This window comes from Rhincodon typus, chromosome 9 (assembly GCF_021869965.1).
Source record: "Rhincodon typus isolate 14 chromosome 9, sRhiTyp1.1, whole genome shotgun sequence".
NCBI lineage: Eukaryota > Metazoa > Chordata > Chondrichthyes > Orectolobiformes > Rhincodontidae > Rhincodon > Rhincodon typus.
Window position 1 is genome coordinate 53,706,057 of NC_063340.1, and position 19,547 is coordinate 53,725,603.

Below are 19,547 nucleotides of genomic sequence, written 5' to 3' on the forward strand. Positions count from 1 at the left end.
TTATCCACACCAAATAAACTGCAGCAGTTCAAGGAAACTGCTCACCGCCACCATCCCACGGGCAGCCATGGTGGGGCAATAAATGCTGGCCCAGCCAGTGAAGCTTGCATCTCATGTTCCATTATGACCTTGATACATAACTTAATTTCTTAATCTTAAATGTTATAATTTTCTTTAACATAAAACATCATTTCCATATTTCTATAACCTTGCTACCAACGCTTGCGTATAAACTATTCTAGCATTATCAAAATGACATGGCACACGTCATCCATAGAATTGAGTCCATTCAGAAAGCTTCCCTTGAAGAGAATACATTCCTGTTCCAAATGTACATTTTTTTTTCTTAAATGTTTTGATCATCTTGAGCTTTTTGGTTTGAAATTGATTTTCTGCTAGAAAGGGCTTGAGAGTTTACTATAAACAAAGATTAAGGTTTGCTCGGAATAAATAAAAAATTTTTTTACTTTCTTTTGATTTTTTTTTAAAATGTGCAATTGAGACATTGTTTTATTTTTGAGCCATCCTCATTATCACTTACCAATGTAGTTGCTTGCTTTAAATGAAAAAGAAATCAGTTTGTTAAAGGGTAGCTGTGTGTTACATAACTTAATTGAAAGAGATTGTCTGAAAAGGTAAATAGATGAAATAACATACTTTATGCATAATTTTTTCTGTACTTAGTTCGTCGTCTGTTGCTATGTGAAGAACTTGAAAGATCATCATGTGGCAGTGTCCTATTCCATGGCTATTTGCCACCTCCAGGTACATTCTTTTCGTACCACATCAACTTTTCTGTCATAATAAATAATGTACCATTACTTCATAAATATACAGGCTACTAATGCTCATTGCTTTTTCATGTTTATTTATGCTTTACTTGGCTCTCGTGGGAAGAGTGAAAGACAATCATGTTACCATTGTCCTTATTATTTTAAATCTTTATTTTGTCCCTTAGCATATCTCCTGCCACTACGACTGAAAAGAAATTCATCTTTCAGTCAGACTGAAAGATTAAAATGGGACCTGAAGTGTGATTCAAACTCGACCACTTTGCATTAGTGTTTGACATTTGACCACTAAGGCTTCATCATGCAGGTTTCAAAAATCGACAAAGCTAAATTTCAGGACTATATTTTAATTTGGCAAAGCCTCAATGTCTAAATTCTCATCCTTTTTAAAGCCTGTGATGGCCTTATCTCTCGCTATTTCTAGCCTTCTCCAAGCCTTTCAAACTTTTGAAATCTCTGCGTTCCTCCAGTGTTAGCACCTAGCATATCCTTGATTGAAACGCCTCTGCCATTGCTGCCTAAAAATTAAGCCACCTAGCCCTTTCTAAAGCCCTCTGCCTCTCAATCTCTTTCTCCTTTTAAAATGCTTCTTAATAACTATCTATTTGACCAATCTGTTTAGATTGTTCCTCCCATTACTTGGTGTCAAATTTTGATTTGGGAATAATCTTGCAAAAACGTCTTTGTGATGTTAAAGCCCCTGTGTAAACACAAGCTGCTATTGTTGAAGCACAAGGATGTTTCCTGCAATCAGTAGTTTGAGATTAGAATCCGATCAAGTTGAAATTTGGAAGGAATAATTTGCACCCAGACTTCATACTTGATTTGAACTTTACCCATTCAAGTTAGAAATTAACAGGCAGATTGTGGCAAGATAAGGAACATCACCAGAAGTGTTGCTCCTGGTTGCATTCATTGTTCACTAATAAGGTTTCAGGAATTTTGAGCTCTCTATTTGCTGCTATTTTATCTTTTGTGATTAAAATGTAATGTTTTGATTCTGGACTCGGCAGTTGAGAATTAAAATGATTGGCCTCAAACAATCAATGACATTGAAGAATCCTTTGTCGGTCTCTGTGTGTGACAAAATCAATGATAGAATTTGCATCATATATAAGTACCTGTAGATGGCAGTGTGATAGAGGACTTCACTGTTAATATCATGTAAGATTAACTGCTAAAACAAGAAATCCATACACAGTTACATGCTGTGACCACTGAGTGTCACTGGAGTAATTTTTAAGTTTTTAAGAATAGCACTTTAACCAGCATTCTTGCTTTCTGTCTTACTTGCCCATACAGCCTCCATCTTTCTACAATTGCAGCTAGTCTTGTTTTACATTGGCAGCCATGGTATGGGAATATATGATAGAAAATGTTGATGGGAAGTTCAAGGAGCTGTATAGTTTTTAGAGAGGTATGTTTGCCCATCCCACTGACAATCCCGCTTACCATTTTACGTTAGAATCTTTGTACCAGAGTTAGGAGATCAAGTGATGAGTGTAATTCCAATGAAGCCAGATATCCTTTATCATCATGCGCTGAAAATGCACACGACGCTACTGAAGGAGGGTCATTGGAGCTGAAACATTAACTCTGATTTCTCTCCATCAATGCTACCAGACGTGCTGAAATTTTCCACCAATTTCTGTTTTTGTTTCTGAAAATAATCCACTTCCAGGACATGATCAGGTGTACCCTAGAACTCTGTTGGAAGTGATTGCTGGGCCCGTTGTTTAGATGTTTGTATCATCGATAGCCACAGGTGAGGTGCCAGAAACCTGGAGGTTGCCTATCTAAGAAAAGTGGTAGGCAAAGCCCGGGAACTACAGAACGGTGAGCCTGGCATCGGTGATGGGCGTGTTGTTGAATGGAATCCTGAAAGACAGGATTTGCATGCATTTGGAAAGGAAAGGACTGATTAGGGATAGTCAGCATGGCTTTGTGCGTGGGCAATTGTGTTTCATTAACTTAATTGAGTTTTTTAACAAGTAACAAAGAAGATTGATGAGGGCAGTGTGGTGGTGTTGATGTATATGGACTTCAGTAAGGCATTTGACAAGGTTCCCCATGGTAGGCTTGTTAGCAAGGTTAGAACACGTGGAATACAGAGAGAGCTAGCTATTTGCATACAGAACTGGCTTGAAGATAAAAGACAGCGGGTGGTGGTGGAGGGTTGCTTTTCATACTGGAGGCCTGTGACCAATGGTGTGCCACAAGGATCACTGCTGGGTCCACTGCTTTTTGTCATTTATATGAATGATTTGGATGTGAAGGTAAGAGGTATGGTTAGCAAGTTTGCAGATGACACCAAAATTGGAGGTGTAGTGGACAGCAAAGATGGTTACCTTGGAATTCAACGGGAGCTTGATCAGATGGGCCGATGGGCCAATTTGCCAAGGAGTGGCAGATGGAGTTTAATTTAGATAAATGTGAGGTGCTGTATTTTGGAAAGGCAAATCAGGGCAGGACTTATACCCTTAATGGGAAGGTCCTGGGGAATGTTGCTGAACAAACAGACCTTGGAGAGTGAGTTCATAGATCCTTGAAAATGGGATTGCAGGTAGATAGGGTAGTGAAGAAGGCGTCCGTTGTGGTTGCCTTTAGTGGTCATTGCGTTGAGTATGGGAGTTTGGAGGTCATGTTGCAGCTGTACAGGACATTGGTTAGGTCACTTTTGGAATACTGCATGCAATTCTGGTCTCCCTGCTATAGGAAGGATGTTGTGAAACTTGAAAGTGTTCAGAAAAGATTTACAAGGATGTTGCCAGAGTTGGAGGGTTTGAGCTATAGCGAGAGGCTGAATAGGCTGGTGCTATTTTCCCTGGAGCATCAAAAGCTGAGGGGTGACCTTAGAGGTTTATAAAATCATGAGGGGCATGGATAGGGTGAACAGCCAGGGTCTTTTCCCTGGGGTGGGGGAGTCCAAAACTAGAGGGCATAAGTTTAAGGTGAGAGGGGAAAGATTTAAAAGGGACCTAAGTGGCAACATTTTCATGCAGAGGGTGGTTTTTATTTTGATGCATATATGGAATATGCTGCCAGAGGAAGTGGTGGAGGCTGGTACAATTACAACATTTGAAAGGCATCCAGACGCATATATGGATAGGAAGTGTTTAAGAGGGATATGGGCCAAATGCTGCCAAGTGGGACTGGATAAATGGTCAGCATGGACGATTTGGACTGAAGGGTCTGTTTCGCTGCTGTACATGTCTATAACTCTATGACACTAGTTCTGAAAATGTTCACCCCCTCCCCCATCCTTCAGTATTCTCAATCTCCCTCTTTCACCTCGAAGAGTGGTCAACTCCCTCTCTTAACTCCCACAATTCTGAACCCCCTTCCTCACTCCAGTAGTGCTCAACCTCCCTCTTTCATCCTGATATTATTGGCTTCCCTTGCACCTCGAATGCTCTCACTCCTCTAACGCTGAAGAAGCATGATTGTCATAGTTATCCCAGAAAGGGAGATCTTTGCATTTTAAGGTGAGGAAGAAACTTAAAACACTAAGTAGGGTGGGGCTGTACGGTCATGTGTAAGGTATATGATGACATCATCTGGGTGCCTGTAGTGCATGTATATATCTCGAATGACGTGTAGTCCCCTTCCTGCCTTTTCTTACATGGGCCAGTAAATATAGCCTGCCCACTCACTCGCACTAGCTATATTTTTTAGGTGAGCAACTTATTATTTAAGTCAATAGGCTTCGTAACAAGCCTGAAGACCCCTTAATTTGTTTAATTGTGTGTAGTGGGTGGGCTTAGTATTGAAGCTGACAAACTGTGCATATTCAAACAAATTTGGAGGTGCTGGGCCTGTTTTACATACCAGCACCACCACCACCAGTACCTCCCGGGAGTCAGAACACACAAAATCTGCCCTTCCAGTCTTCAAACAGACGTATAAGAGCGCATTTAGTCAATTAAAATGTTACAAAGTTCAAATTTATCACACAAACTGTGCTACCTCCAAGTATCAGAAAAATTGGGAACTAGGAACATTGTCAGTGGTTTAGGTGATTCCAAATACACAGTATTAGACAGAATGCAAGGTGCTTGGAAAGTGATACTGACTATGACTATTCTTTTGATGGAAAAAAACAAGAGTAGTGAAGAATCTAGACAAAACTAACTTAAATTTGTATGTGGCAAGAAAACAAAAATGCTGGAAATCTCAGCAGATCAGGCAGCATCCGAGGAGGGAGAGTAAGCTAATGTTTTGAGTGTGGATAACTCTTTATCAGAGCTCAGTACAGATTCTAGGACCTGCAGTAATTTGCTCCAGTATTGTATGTGGCAACCCTGAGTGCTTTCTTTAGGCTATTTTCTACTATCAATATTAGGAGAATGTTTTCAAATTTCACCTTTTTATACAGTTAAAGATTGATGTGTTTAATTCTACTAGCTATTCCCAGTAGGAAAGGAAGCATTGGAGGGCTCGGACCCTCGCAGGAGAGTAAAGCTGGACAGAGCATAGTAGAAGGTACAAGCCGTTCAAATACAGCTCCTTCTGTGTCAGCTGGAGTCATCTCAACAGAAGGGTCTGCCAGATTAGGTGAGAAACCTGTTGTCTTTTCCTTCTAAAACACACATACAAATGCTCGTCCCTTAAAAACCTGGCTAAATGCATATAATTGCACCACTTATTCATCTGCTTTTCAATCATATGTTTCACTTCTTTGAATTGGACCTTGTTTGATCAGAAATTACTTCAAAAAAGTTATTTTTTAAAAAATCATATTTCATATTATTAACCATCCTGTTCCTTTAATCATACTGAACATGCTTCTTTACAAAGAGGGTAATTTCAAGTATATGTTTGAAAGTAAAATCACAGCGCATCACCACAATGCCATTATGGCAAAATCTCCTTGCAATGAACGGGTGGCCGGAAACCTACTGCCCAAGATTCTGTGGGATGCATTGTCAGTGATGAGGCTTTTTGTTGCTGGCATGTGCTGCGCTGAGAAAATTGTTGCATAGTACCACATTATAGAAATTTATTGAAGTAGTTATTGAACTGTGCATGATTGTTGTAGGTGGAATTGGGATGTCATGGAGTTTTGGTCATAAGACGACTACTATTAAGAATTGATTAACATGCACTCATGAGGCTCATCTCTGTAGAGCTGCAGGATTACAAATCTGTCCTGTCGATCAATCAGTCTTGCACAAGAGTATGAAAGTCTTTTCATGTTGGGGGATTCTCTTTTGTACTTAACAGGCTTTGAAATTGTCTGTACCCAAGAGAGAAGCTGGAAAATATCCAGGTGATTTTCATTCTCTGGGCAAGCATAACATTTAATCAGTAACAGTCTCTGGATTCATGAGCATTGTTCTTGTTTTGAAAACAATCAAGGAGTAAAATTTTAACACTGCTGAAGTAGCATCAAATGAGAAGTGAGAAGTATGGTTTGGTATATGAATATTACATGCTGTTCTGCAGAGATTACCACATTAGTCCTGATTCACTAGGTGATTAATTCTGAATTGAGGAGTAGAAATGGAGAACATGATGTTTTGATTGTGAAGGCCTGCTCTGTCTCACTGCCAACTATCCGTTTTCACCTATGGGCTAAATGGTTCAAAAGAGATTAATGCACGTTTCAGTCGGTGGTTTCATTCCAAGCAGTTTTTACCATAATGGTATTGTAATGATGCTTATAATTTTGTGAAATGTATGTCCCAGTTTGAAAGAAATAAATTTTGTAATTTCGTCTTTTGAATATTGTTTTGTTGCCAGGCACAGTGGTGGATCCCCGGAAAGTTCTGATAGTAGCTGGTCATCACAACTGGATTGTTGTAGCTTATGCACACTTCGTGGTTTGTTACAGGTACCAGAGAAGCATTGCAATTCATTATGTTATCCTGTAAATAGGAGTCAAAAGTCAACTTGTTAAAATACAGAAGAATTTTGCTGTTTACAGGACAGCCTGGTAAAGTGCCTTCTTGAGAGTTCCAAGTGCAATGTGAGTAGAAAAATCTGTTGACTCTCCTGATGAGAACTCCAATGTTGTCTGGAATTTCTGCATATCTTTTAAAAGTGCCACCAAAGACCTCAGTGTATAATATGAGGCTCCAACATGAAGCAGGACGTTGAGGCCTTGAGCAGGTCCGCTAGGGTGCTGTCTCTTATTTTGCTTTGATTGTTTTTGTTGATCTTCTGATGGAGTATTTTGGGATATTTAGTATGTTAAAGGTATTATATGACTAGCAAATTGTGTGTTTATAAGATGTACAAATGCCAAGAAAATCTTGAAAAGTTGGGTTATTTCCATTAAAATTAGCAGATTGTAGTGATATTATAGGATTTAAAATGGCTTATAGTGATATTTTTGGATTTAAAAAGGGTGGCACGATGGCTCAGTGGTTAGCACTGCTGCCTCACAGCGCCAGGGACTCGGGTTCGATTCCAGTCTCGGGCGATTGTCTGTGTGGAGTTTGCACATTCTCCCCGTGTCTGCATGGGTTTCCTCCAGGTGCTCCGGTTTCCTCCCACAGTCCAAAGATGTGCAGGGTAGGTGGATTGGCTATGCTAAATTGCCCGTAGTACCCAGGGATGTTAAGGTTAGCTGGGTTAGACATGTGAAATAGAGGGGTAGGGGAGTGGGTCTGGGTGGAATGCTCTTCAGAGGGGCGGTGTGGACTTGTTGGGCCGAATGGCCTGTTTCCACTCTGCAGGGATTCTATGATTCTAAAATCATAAAAAGATGGGGCAGGATGAGCGGACTGATTCCATTAGTTGAGGAGCCTAGAATGAACAGCTGAATGCACAATATTCCAAGGGAAAAAAATTAAAATGGAGGACAAGACAAAATACTTGATCCACAGTTGAGGTTAAATTTGTACCCAGAATTAATAGTAAGTACAGAACTTACGTCAGCTTTCAAGATTAAATTGAATAGGTGTATAAAGAAAGGAGACTGAAAGGATGGGAGAGCAAGACTTGCATAGTTAGGAACACCATAGGAGATGTATCAATTTATTTAAAAATCGCTTGAAGTAGATTAAACATCATATGGAAAAGGGGACAACTTAATATCTCAACCTTTGCAACCATTGTTTCCCCCACTTTTATATCCTGTTCATATTGTTGATCACCAATTTTTAATGAGTTATCTGGGAGTTTGCATAACATTCCATTATTAATGTAAATGAGTGACCCAAGAGTTGTGATTAAATATGCTTAAAGGACAAATGGAATTTGGCCCTTCTAATTTCTTGAGTATTCTCATTGTCACTATTTTCAAATAGAGACTTTGTAAACATGTCACCTAAACAACAAAAAAATTTACCCCTGCTGTACAAGACATATTTTATTATCGTGAGCATCGTTGTTCTTCCAACCCTTGTATCATTGTGATTCAGCCTAGGAAACCAGCTTCTGGAAATGTCAGCAGATGTCACCACCAGCTCATTTTTATTCTTGACTCATGATGACGTTCCATTCTTGTGTATTCTTTACTTGTACAGTTTTCAGTCCTTTTCAACATGAAACCAATCCACCGTTTTGAGGAAGCGTGACCAGACCTGAAACGTTAACTCTTTTTTCTTTCACAGGTGCTGCCAGACCTGCTGAGCTTTTTCCAGCAACTTCTGTTTTTGTTTCTGACTTACAGCATCCGCAGTTCTTTTAGGTATTTTTTAATAGAATAATATTTCAGGTTGATGACCTTTGATCAATTTGGAAAGTTAATTCTGTTTTAAGTTGGCGTGCTATCTGACCTACTGAGTATTCTCAACCATTTTGTTTTAGTCGAAGAAGCAGTCCATACTCATAGAATCCCCACAGTATGGAAGGAGCCATTCGGTCTATGAGAATCCACGCTGACCCTGCAAAGAGCATCTCACCCAGCCCCAGTCCCCTATCTATCCTTGTAACCCTACATTTACCATGTCTAATCTATCTAGCTTGCATTTCCCTAGACATTATGGACAAATTAGCATGGCCAATCCACTAACCTGCACAATTTTGGACTGAGAGGAAACTAGAGCAAACCCATGCAGTGCTAACCACTGAGCCACCTTGCCACCCCTAACAGACTGTCGCTTGGGAAGTCTCGTGTTCAATTGTTTCCTTTAGTCTTTTGGTATTTAAAAACGTTCACTTGTGTTTTAATTCCCGCCAATTTGAATTTTAAGTGACTTTTTTTTCCTCCCAGTACAAAAAGGATTAAAGCCTATAATCTAAGACAGACAGCAGTAACATGTAGTCCATACAATTCTAGATTAAATAGCATTTTTTTTTTTGAAGACCAGTGGTTCCATAAATGAAATAAATCTCATGCAACACCTGGGGAAAATCGAGCCAAGCATTGATAATAGGATCAAAATAATATTGTAGGTAACCAGACATGCTGTAAGTTATGCACTTTCCTACAGTCGTTTTTAAATCTACTACCTATATCTTTTGACAGTTCACTGGCAACCCTACCATGTGCAAGTGATGAATTTAAGAATTCTGCAGGGTGTGATATTTCTTTTTGTGACATTTTTTTGATGGTTAAAATATGTGTAGAGAAATACAAGTTCTCTTTCACCAACAGTGCAGGAGGAAAATCAGGCACAATTATTGAGTTTTTATGTAGTTTATCTGTCACTGAAGACTTTGACGACAGCTGAGCAAGAACTATGCCAAGCTGGCTAATATTATGAAAACAACAGAGTTTGATTTCTTAAGGAATACCTTGGAAATTTAGAAATGTTACTTTATGCATTGAATTTACATTGCATTAGAAGTATTTCTTGATTTTTCAATAAAATGTCCTCCTCAAAGCTGTGCCATTATGTTACAAACGTTTGTATTTTTGACTTGCCTAACTTGTTGCTTTCGTTTAATGCTTTTGACTTATGTTACACTTCTGGCTTTTATATATATTTCCACATCTTGAAATTTGAAGCTTAAAACCATTTTACCTAATTTTGTCAGATAACATTTTTCTGGTAATTCTTCTTGCCCTCGGGGCCTTAAAGAACCCAGTTTAAAATGCAGTGGCGTGAGTTAAGGCAGAAGAGTCATATTGACCCAGAAAACAAGGAGGGAAAGTCATTGGCTTTTAACATTCCCATTAAGTTTTATGGTATTCATCATTAACTGCAACTACAGTGGAAATTTTAACTGCATAAAGGCACATGGGTTTGTGTCAGCGGGCTTAAAAGTCTTGAAAATCAGAATCCAGACTCCAATCTTGCTTCCTGCTTTAACAGGAGTAGGAAGGTGATCAGACTGTCCCAAGGAGGTCAGTTGGCTCTTTAAATCTGTTACTGAGACTGTGAGCTTTGTAGTTGTTCAATCTTTCAAATTTAACCGCTGTATCCAGATGTAGGGTGCCAGATCCAAGATAATTATCTTTGCACCTACTTCTTGGTTCAGCCGCTTGTAAGGATAGATCTCTTGATCAGGAACAACCCCTCCAGTTACCTCAGAGGTAGTAAGAACTGCTGGAGTCTGAGATAACACAGTGTGGAGCTGGAGGAACACAGCAGGCAAGGCAGCATCAGAGAAGCAGGAAAGCTGACGTTTCGGATTGAGACCCTTCTTCAGAAGCCCTTCTTCAGAAAAAAAGATTTTGAAAAAAACAGTTTGATCGTTAGTAGATGCTGGATGGGGGACCTTGGACCCACAGGGAAAAGGTATAAAGGGACCGTTTATAAGTTGGAAAGATTTACTACTGAAATGGAAGAGGATGGGAATGGTGATAGTGAAGGATATGTCCAAGCATGACTCAGTGCTGAGTTGACAGAAGAAAGCTGAACAACAGAAGAACAATAGTGAATGAATAGCAAGGTCAAGAGTCCATGGTACAGGAATTAAAGCAAGGCAAATTTTAATAATGGGAGAAAAGGACTAGCCTGATCAATATTAAAGAAAAATCCCCGATGTTTGGTGTAGTGACAGCAATAGCTTTGAGTTGAATGTGCACAACCTAGTTATTGGCTTTGAATCCACCATGTTTAACGTTCACTCCCTTCGTCACCATTGTACACTGGTAATATTGTGTACCATCTACAAGACGCATTGTAGTAATTCCTTTGACAATACATTCCAAATTAATGACCTCTAACACCCAGAAGGACAAAGGCAGCGAATGCATGGAAACAGTACTATCAACAACCTCCCCTCCAAAATACATGTTATCCTGACTTGGAATTATATAACTATTCCTTTAAAGCATTGGGTGATAAAAGCCACTCAGGTTAGCACTATTGTTGCTAATAAATTAACAATATCTGGTCAGATTTTAAATACTAACCTGACGATGGCCAATTGTAGAATGTAGCCCTTTATTAGAGATTGGTCAGTAATTGCCAATCTATTAGAATTTGTTCACATTTGAAATTCTAGAAGCTGGTAAAGTCCATTAATACAAATCCTTCAATCTCCATTTCCACCAGAAATGAACTCACTTAAGGTAGCTTTTTTCAATCATATATTCTTTCAAAGTGCTACTTTATTTTGGATACCCCCCCACCCAATTTCTGTTAAATTTATAATTTGTGTCCTTTAAACAAGTTTGCTGTAATTTTGGATTAATTTTTCAGTTCCCTAGGTGATCTTTGAAACTTCAGTTACGGCTTCAGCTTGAAATTGGTTAGAAAGAAAATTAGTGCAACTTTGTTAGACTACTATTCTCAGAAGTAGATGTTTGAAAATTTAAGATTATTGCAACATGTTCTGTTTTCAAAAAGCACTGTGTACATTGTGTTAATGAGGATTAATTGTTGATAAGGTTTCTTGTTCATTTCTAGAATTAAAGAGTCCTCTGGATGGCAGCAGGTTTTCACAAGTCCATATTTAGACTGGACAATAGAGCGAGTAGCAGTTAATGCTAAAGTTGTTGGAGGACCCTTTGGTGATAAAGACAAGATGGTAGCTGTGGCATCTGAAAGTAGTATAATCCTTTGGAGCATTCAGGATGGAGGAAGTGGCAATGAAATAGGTATGTATTGCATGTTTTTTGGAATAAAACAACATTCTTTTATCATCTAAAATGATGACAAGGCAGTTTGAAATTGATTCAGAGCTCGGAGTTGAACAAATGGGACAACCTCTGCAATCGCTTCAGAAATTAGTCTCCACATAAGAACTGAAAAGTTCAATTTACTGACCTTCAGCATTAACTAACTAAATCTTCAGCATTTGCTGAGGAAAGTTCAGTCGGAATAATGGGAACAATTTCTGAATTAAGCCAAGTACTGATTTGTATGGTCACCCTACAGTGAACTCCATTTCCACCACCACTACCACTACCACCAAGACCCTATCCATGCTTTTATAATCTGAAGACTCATTCTTTTCAGCCTTCTTAAAGCCTGCGCTGCCGTTAGCCCCTGTCATAGGGATATGACAAAAAGGGAGCATATGCTGTTTATTAATCCACTTGAGCTTCTTCTGCTGATCAAGGTTAATCTTTGCTGCCACTATTGACTGCCATTTCTCCATGTCTCTTAATACCTTTACCTAATAAAAATCTATCAGTTTTGGTTTTGAAACTTTTTAGTTGACCCAGAATTTGGGAATACTGTTTCAGATTTCCACTAAACTTTGTGTGAAAAATTGCAATATCAACCTTAGATGGTCCAGCACTAAGATTAAAATGATTCCTGTTTATGGCTTCCAGAAGGAGCAATGTTCTAATTATACACTGTGGTATCACTATGATCTTAAAGACCTCCATTTAGATCACGCTTCAGGTTGGTTACTAAAAGTACAAACTATGTTTGTAAAATTTGTCCTTGCAATTAAATTCCTCATCAACTTTTGTGCACTGTTTTCTCTGAGTATTAGTGTTAGTGTTTAAATCACCCTTGGTGCTCTGATTCCTGTATGCTGCTGTTTGAGGCTACGAAGGGAACCTTCTTCAGTCCAGTATCCTAGTCTGCATCCTCTGATTTCCCAATTGCTAGCCTTTTATACTTGTACTTCATCTCGCAGACAGCCCCCTGACAAATGCACAGTTAAGTAGGTAAGTGCAAGGAAGCCACAGAGAGATATCAGCAAGTTGGGTGAGTCAACAAGAATATGGTAGGTGAAATACTGTGTGGTAAAATTTTGAGTTATCCACTTGGTTGGAAAAATAACGAAGTTGAATAATCTATTGAATGGTGAGAAAATGGGAAACATTTGCATTCAACAGGAACTGGGATTTTTTTGAACATACATTGTGACAGTTAACGTGTGAGTACAACTAGGAAGACAAATGGATTGCTGGGTTTTGTTATAAAGGGTTCAAGTATAAAGAAGTTGAGTTTTGGTCTTACACTAGGAAGGGTACACGTCCCCAAGAGGGAATGAAATAAGGTTTCACTAGATCGGTTGCTAGGAGGGGATTGTCCTATGAGAAGAGATAGAATAGACTAGAACTGTCTTTGCTAGAGTTTAGAAGAATGGGAGGTCATCAAATTGACAAAAGTATAAAATTCCTAAGGGCACATGTTGAAAATGTATTCTCCCTGATTAGATCACATTCTTAAACTTAGTGGTCAGCCAATTATGACTTCTTGAGAAATTTCTTCAGTGAATTGTGAATCCTTGGTATTCTTTAGGAGCTGTGAATGCTCAATCATCGAATATGTTAGAGACAGAAGTTAAATTTCCCTGTACCCAAAAATCTATTAAGGAGGATGGTGCTCGAAGATCGAATTACTGCATTAAGGTTTTATGGAATCTATCCTTAAGTTCAAACACAGACCATTTAAAACACCATTTGTGGTAAAGCTATTACTTGGGCACAGTTTTCTAGTCACTGTTTGTTTCTTTTCTTGAAAACAAAAGCAATCTAACACACATCTTTCAGCTTTGGTCCTGTCATTTGACTTAGTTTATAAACTGAGATTTTGTTGCTAGTTTTTAAGTCTGCAATAAAAAAACTTGCAAGTAGTTACCAGCTAGTTGTAAAGTGAATAACTTTGTTAGATTACATTTTTAGGGTTTTATCATGATTCAGATGACATAGATGACATGCTGGTTATTAATCAGGTAGCAGAAAATTTAACTTTATTTGGAATGAGATTGTCTGGTTTCATTGAGTCCCCCACTATCTATAGTTTACAAGGTATCATTGACAGGAAATGAAGTGCACCAGCCATATAAATACTGTGGCTGCAAGACCAACTTGGGTTAAAAACCCTGCAGCGAGTAACTCACCTCTTGTTTCACCATTGCCTGTCTGCTGTAAGGCACAAGTCAGGAGTGTGATGGACTCGAGGTCGTTAACACCCAGGGAAAAGCAGTTTGAATAATTGTCATCCTATTCACTTCCTCCAACACTATTGTACAGCAGTGGGTATAAGCTACAAGGAGCACTGCAGTAATTTGCTTAGGCTCCTTCAATAACAGCTTCCAAAGCTGCAACCTCTGTCACTTAGAACAGGGCAGTAGATGCACAGGAACACCATCAGTTGCAACTTTCCTTCCAAGCCACTCACCATCCTGAATTGAAACAATATTGTTATTCCTTCACAATCGCAGGGTCAAAATCTTGGAACTCCTTTCTGAAAAAGCAACTCCAGGATTGCAGTGGCTCAAGAAGGCAGCTTACCATCATCTTTTTGAGGGCATTGGGGGTGGGCAATCAATTCTGACCCAGTCAGTGATGCTGCATCCAGCAAACGAATGCAAAAAGAGTGGCACAATACTGTGCCTAGAGCACAGGACATCCCCAGATTTGATTCTGAGTAAATTCAGTAAACTGCTCCTTCTGAGGTATCTATAAAGGTTATCCATTGACCCAGCCACTGGTTGAGGGAGAGTAAACATTAGCTGATTCTCATGCTGTCCAGCAATCTATATTGTAATTTGTATGCATGGGATGTCTTATAGGGGCAGTAATGGGCTCAGCTGTGATATGCTAGCAAAGAGTTGCCAGCTATTGCATATGTGATAATCTGATGGATTGTTCAAAAAATTAGTAATTCCACCACTAATTAAGTATGTCTTGAGGCATCCTTTTCCTTAATTTCATATTGATGAAATCTAAAGTTTCCAGCTTATAAACAGAAAATGCTGGAAAAGCTCAGGTTTCCTGGCCTGCTTTGTCTTTCCAGCACTATTTGTTTATATTTCAGGCTTCCAGCAGCTGCACCACTTTGTGTTTGTGAAGTTTCTAGCAATTTCTTCCTTTTAATTTAAGGTTCCTTGAGAGAGATGTTTCTGAAAAATCCCTGATTTTGCATTTTTCAAATCTATTGTTTTTTTTTGTTGAAAGCTGCATAGTAGATTTCTACAGGGACAAAGCTAGCAAATAAGCAGATTTATGTGTCAACCCAAATCTATTTCAGAATAGCTTCTAATGCATATTTTGAAAATAAATTAAAGCAAGTGATCACCATTACTGTGGCTGCCTGTAAGGCTGTCAGTCCTTTGCTGGGCTTGGGAGATGGTTTCTCTCCCCAGGTGAATTTATTACAAGTTACCAGTTGTCAACATACAATTGGAAAAAGGGGGTTTAATATGCACAACAGATGTTTATGTAAATTGTAGCATTATTTAATTGGCATGAATATTTATGACACTTGACGCGCATGTGGCTGGAGGTGGAATTAAACTTGGTGGATTCTCCCCTGGAATATTTTTGCTTCTGAGAGGTTGACCCTCCTAAAGAATTTAAGTACTTCTTCCAACTTCTGTCTAAACTATCTGTAATATTTCTTTCTTTAGTTTTTTTCCCACATTGTAATGAAGTCTAGCCTGCTTAACTTGCCATTCGTAACTGGCAACTCATTGCCATGGAGACACGGAATTTTATAGAGTTGGGTGTAAGCAAAAATGCCAAGTAGGTTTTTAAAAAATTATTAATTATAGACGTTTTCTATGTAACTTATTGAGTGTTTAAACAGACGTGCCAAAGCTGTGGTCACAATAATGATTTGAAATCACAAAAGAAAATGTTGCTGTTCCATATGAACATTTTTCCAATACAGAGATATTTCTCATGAACTTAGAATGAAGCTGATGCTGTGCAATGTCCTAATGCATTTATGTGGCTTTTGCTTATTCTGAGGTCAAAATAATCTTTACTAACATGTAATTACTGTAGCACCAAAACCCACTAAGAAATGGACAGGAACCAGCAATCTATTTCCAGATCTTTGCCACCAAAGTAGCTGTAGCTGTTCTAAGGGTTTGTAGAAATTACCCATCAGATTTCCCCTTTTTTGTATTTAATTCAATGACCTCTGCTCATTCCTTGTTCCCACCTCCCACAATTCATGTTAAAAGGGGAGAAATTAACTGTTCATACCTTGGTAATGAAATCATAAAATCATTGTGGCTTGTACAGCCCACTGTCCATGATAAGTTGGGATAGTATCAGGCAGCTGGCACTTTTTGCCAGTTGTCAGTAGCAAAGTTATTGCTTAAAATTAATTAAGTATGCTGGCTATTTCCACAGTTCAGTACTTACTGTTTTAAAAGCTAAACTGATTTCAGCTACAGTTAGATCTTCAAGCCGTTTTAATTGACTGTTTGTTCTCATAATAGCTGAGAGGCAGCTAGATAGTGCAGCCACCGTGGCCACGTTTTATATTCAGAGTTCAAAGGGTTTTACTGGTCACTGCATATACCTTGGAATTTCCCATGAGAATATGGCCTGCTGTATATAATGAGAATTGAATTTGTGATTAAAAGTTTTGCTACTAAGTAGCAATTGGAGGGAATCTATCACTCAAGACAGTAGTTTAGAATTTGACATAAATTGCAAATGACATTTTTAAACTGGTTCTTAATGATGTCGGGAAGTCACAACAAATGCATAAAATAATGTTGGTTTTTGCATAACTGAATTTTGTTCTAATTCAGACCAACTCAGACAGTATGAGTGTATTCCAGTAAGTGACTAATAGCAAGGTTCGTGTATGAAATTCTGTATATGTTAGACATTGTGGACCTAAGTGTAATTCATCAATTGGTGAAACATTTAATGATTCTAGTGTATACTGAAGTATCAAACTTCAATCTTTTGTGGCAAGTGATAATGAAAGCCTAGCAATTAAGAGATTGTGGACTTAAGATTGGCATAACGATTTGTGAAATAGACTTGTGTTTCAGTGACTCAATGTAACGGAGTTAACTGGCTAATACACCTATATAAAGAATTTTAAAAATTCTACTAATTGAGGACTGAATCTCTAGTTTCATCATCTGCATTCATTCTTTGAAATGTTCTACTTACTTTTGCTCCAACTGGTGGCCATTCCTGATTTGAATAGTGTCTAAAGTCTAATGCACCTTAATATGCTTCCAAAAGTGCGTGTATCAGATCCATATAGATCGGTAAGTAAAATTTTCAGAATTGTAACTAAGTTTTATTATCAATGGTAGTCACTTGAAGCAAGCATTACATGTGTGTTTTTATCACAGCAAAGACTGTATTTGAATTCTGCTTCATCTTGTGCCAGAGAAATTACTGGTATGATAAACATTCTTTTTTCAATATATGCACGTCTTCTTCAATCCTGTGATATGGGTGAGAATAAAGGAATCTTTGTTTGGAAATTCAACATTTTTGATCTACACAGCTTTTGATTTTGTTTCTGATTTCTGATTGAAATAATAATGGAATATTTCAGTGTTCCCAAAAAATGGATTGCAGGAACAATACTAGATCATTGGTTTCAATAGCTGTTTTATTTCCATTTACAAGTGGCACTTGGCTTACAAAGAATCCATCCAAATATGTGCGAATGTAATTAAATGATATGCAGATGATGAGAACACATCTGTGTCATCCGTATCACAGCAATATCACACCTGAATTCAAAAGATGTCTTGCCCTTTATATCTAGCATTATCACATGAGTAGGAGCAGTATTTAAAATCTTAAGGGTAATCAAGCCAATGCAAACCATTCTTAACATTTTCAATGTGAATAAAAGTTTTGTTTTAAAAAAAAAGATAACTAGCAGGTCAGGGCTACTGGCCCATCTAAACTCTGCTAAAGCTTAAAAGAAAACAATTCGTACAAAATGAAAGGTGTACTGAAATCTATAGCAGTGGTAAGCCAAGATCAAAACTGAAAAATTCAGACATGAATTTTCTGTAATGCTGGTAAACAAATAGCCATTTGGTTGTACAGATCTTTGAGCATGGCTAAAAAGAAGAACTTTATTTCTGTCTTGCACTAAGCAGGACAATTTGCAAGAATTACCAAAGTGAAGGGAAAACACATTCAAACTATATGAGAGGTGAATGTTGATCAGTTGGTGGTGGACTCTGGTGGGGACATTGCTGTGGAAAATGCATGTATCAGATGACGACTGACATCTTGGAAGTTAACTGTCAGTCGTCTTGTAACTAGTGCATTCTCTTTAGCAATGCCTGTATCAATCAGAGTCCACTGCCAACTGATCAACATTCTCCTCTTACATAGTTTGAATGTGTTTTGCCTTTACTTTGGTAATTCTCACAAATTGTCCTGATAAATGGAAGATAAAAGTCTTCAACAGAATATCTTTCTTTCAGCAATAATACTGATAACTAATGGCTCTTGAAGTCACTGTGTCTAAGTTGACTTTGATTTGCAACCATTTCTGACGGGCTTTCTTTCAAAATGCCCAACTTACTACGGTCTGTTATGAGCACACAACTTATAAATAAAGGTGTCTTGCAGATTGCTGTATATAAAAAATAGTCAAACACTGCTGTAATCCTGCAAGCCTCTCTATAAAAGGAGCACTTAGCGAATACTGTGGGAGTTTGATAAGATTATCTGTGCTAAGAGGAACAGCAACCCACATTCCATCATTACAGTGGGAGCTTATGCTCTTTCTGAATTTTACTTGGGAGCCCTTGACACTAAGTATTTGAAGGCCACTATTAACTGACTCAAATTTCAAGAGATGGGAACTGATGTTATTCTGTCAGTGTAAAAAAAAATTATGCTAACACCTTCCAAATCTCTAAAGATCATTCCTGAAAGGAAATTGTGTTCATTGGCAAGTTGTATTTATTACTGTCTGCCTCCTGTGGTTTCACACCTTTCATATTACTTAAAGGAAACACAACTCCCACTCTCCTCCGGGTTATCCTGTCGTTCTTCATGAAATACTTTGTATTTCTGGCAGCTTTCATGGCTGCTTTAACTAAACAGGAGAGACACTTCAAATATGGAAGGAGCTGACATGCTGTTGTGGATAATTTTCACTGAATGTGTCCTCCCTCTGGAGTAATCTGCCCGCTGTGCATTTGTTTTCTATGTTCCATTGTAGCTCTGTACACACGAATTGGAAAAAAAATGTACAGTGGCATTGCTTATAAGCCTGTTATTATTTCTGAATCACTAGCTGTTTACAGCGACATTGGAAGCCTCAAATATGCCGGTTGGTGGTTGTTCTTCTGCTATTAGAAGAGCGAAATAAGCAGCAATCACAGGCAATTATTTGGATAGTTGTTACACTTAATCCATACTTTTAAGAAAAGTTATGATTTACCATTATTTTAATAAAATACTTCAGCGAAAGTTCTGGAAGAGGTAAATACCTTTGTTATATAAAATGTTACTACCCCATGGCCTTAGAGATCAATAAGAGGGTCCTGTTTGTTGACAGAGTTGTCAATTTTCAGACAAGAGAATTGCTGTGAAACGTAACAATGGACTTGTCTGCTGTTCTGTGTTGTAGGTGTATTTAGTCTTGGAGTTCCAGTGGATGCACTCTTCTTTATTGGGAATCAGCTGGTTGCAACCAGTCATACTGGGAAAGTAGGAGTGTGGAATGCAGTCACTCAGCACTGGCAGGTGAGCTACAACCTTAATGAAAT

General features: G+C 38.3%; 1 protein-coding gene across 2 annotated transcripts in view; it reads left to right on the forward strand.

Moving 5' to 3' along the window:
• Positions 1–19,547, forward strand: part of kctd3 (potassium channel tetramerization domain containing 3) — a 75,724-nt gene that overhangs the window by 30,533 nt on the left and 25,644 nt on the right. The window contains exons 6-10 of one of the 2 annotated variants that reach the window (XM_020510533.2): positions 685–765; positions 5,196–5,345; positions 6,534–6,624; positions 11,540–11,730; positions 19,409–19,524. In XM_020510533.2, coding sequence (XP_020366122.1) covers positions 685–765; positions 5,196–5,345; positions 6,534–6,624; positions 11,540–11,730; positions 19,409–19,524 — 629 coding nt within the window. The remainder of the gene's footprint in view (positions 1–684; positions 766–5,195; positions 5,346–6,533; positions 6,625–11,539; positions 11,731–19,408; positions 19,525–19,547) is intronic. The other variant, XM_048600811.1, reaches the window with a different exon arrangement.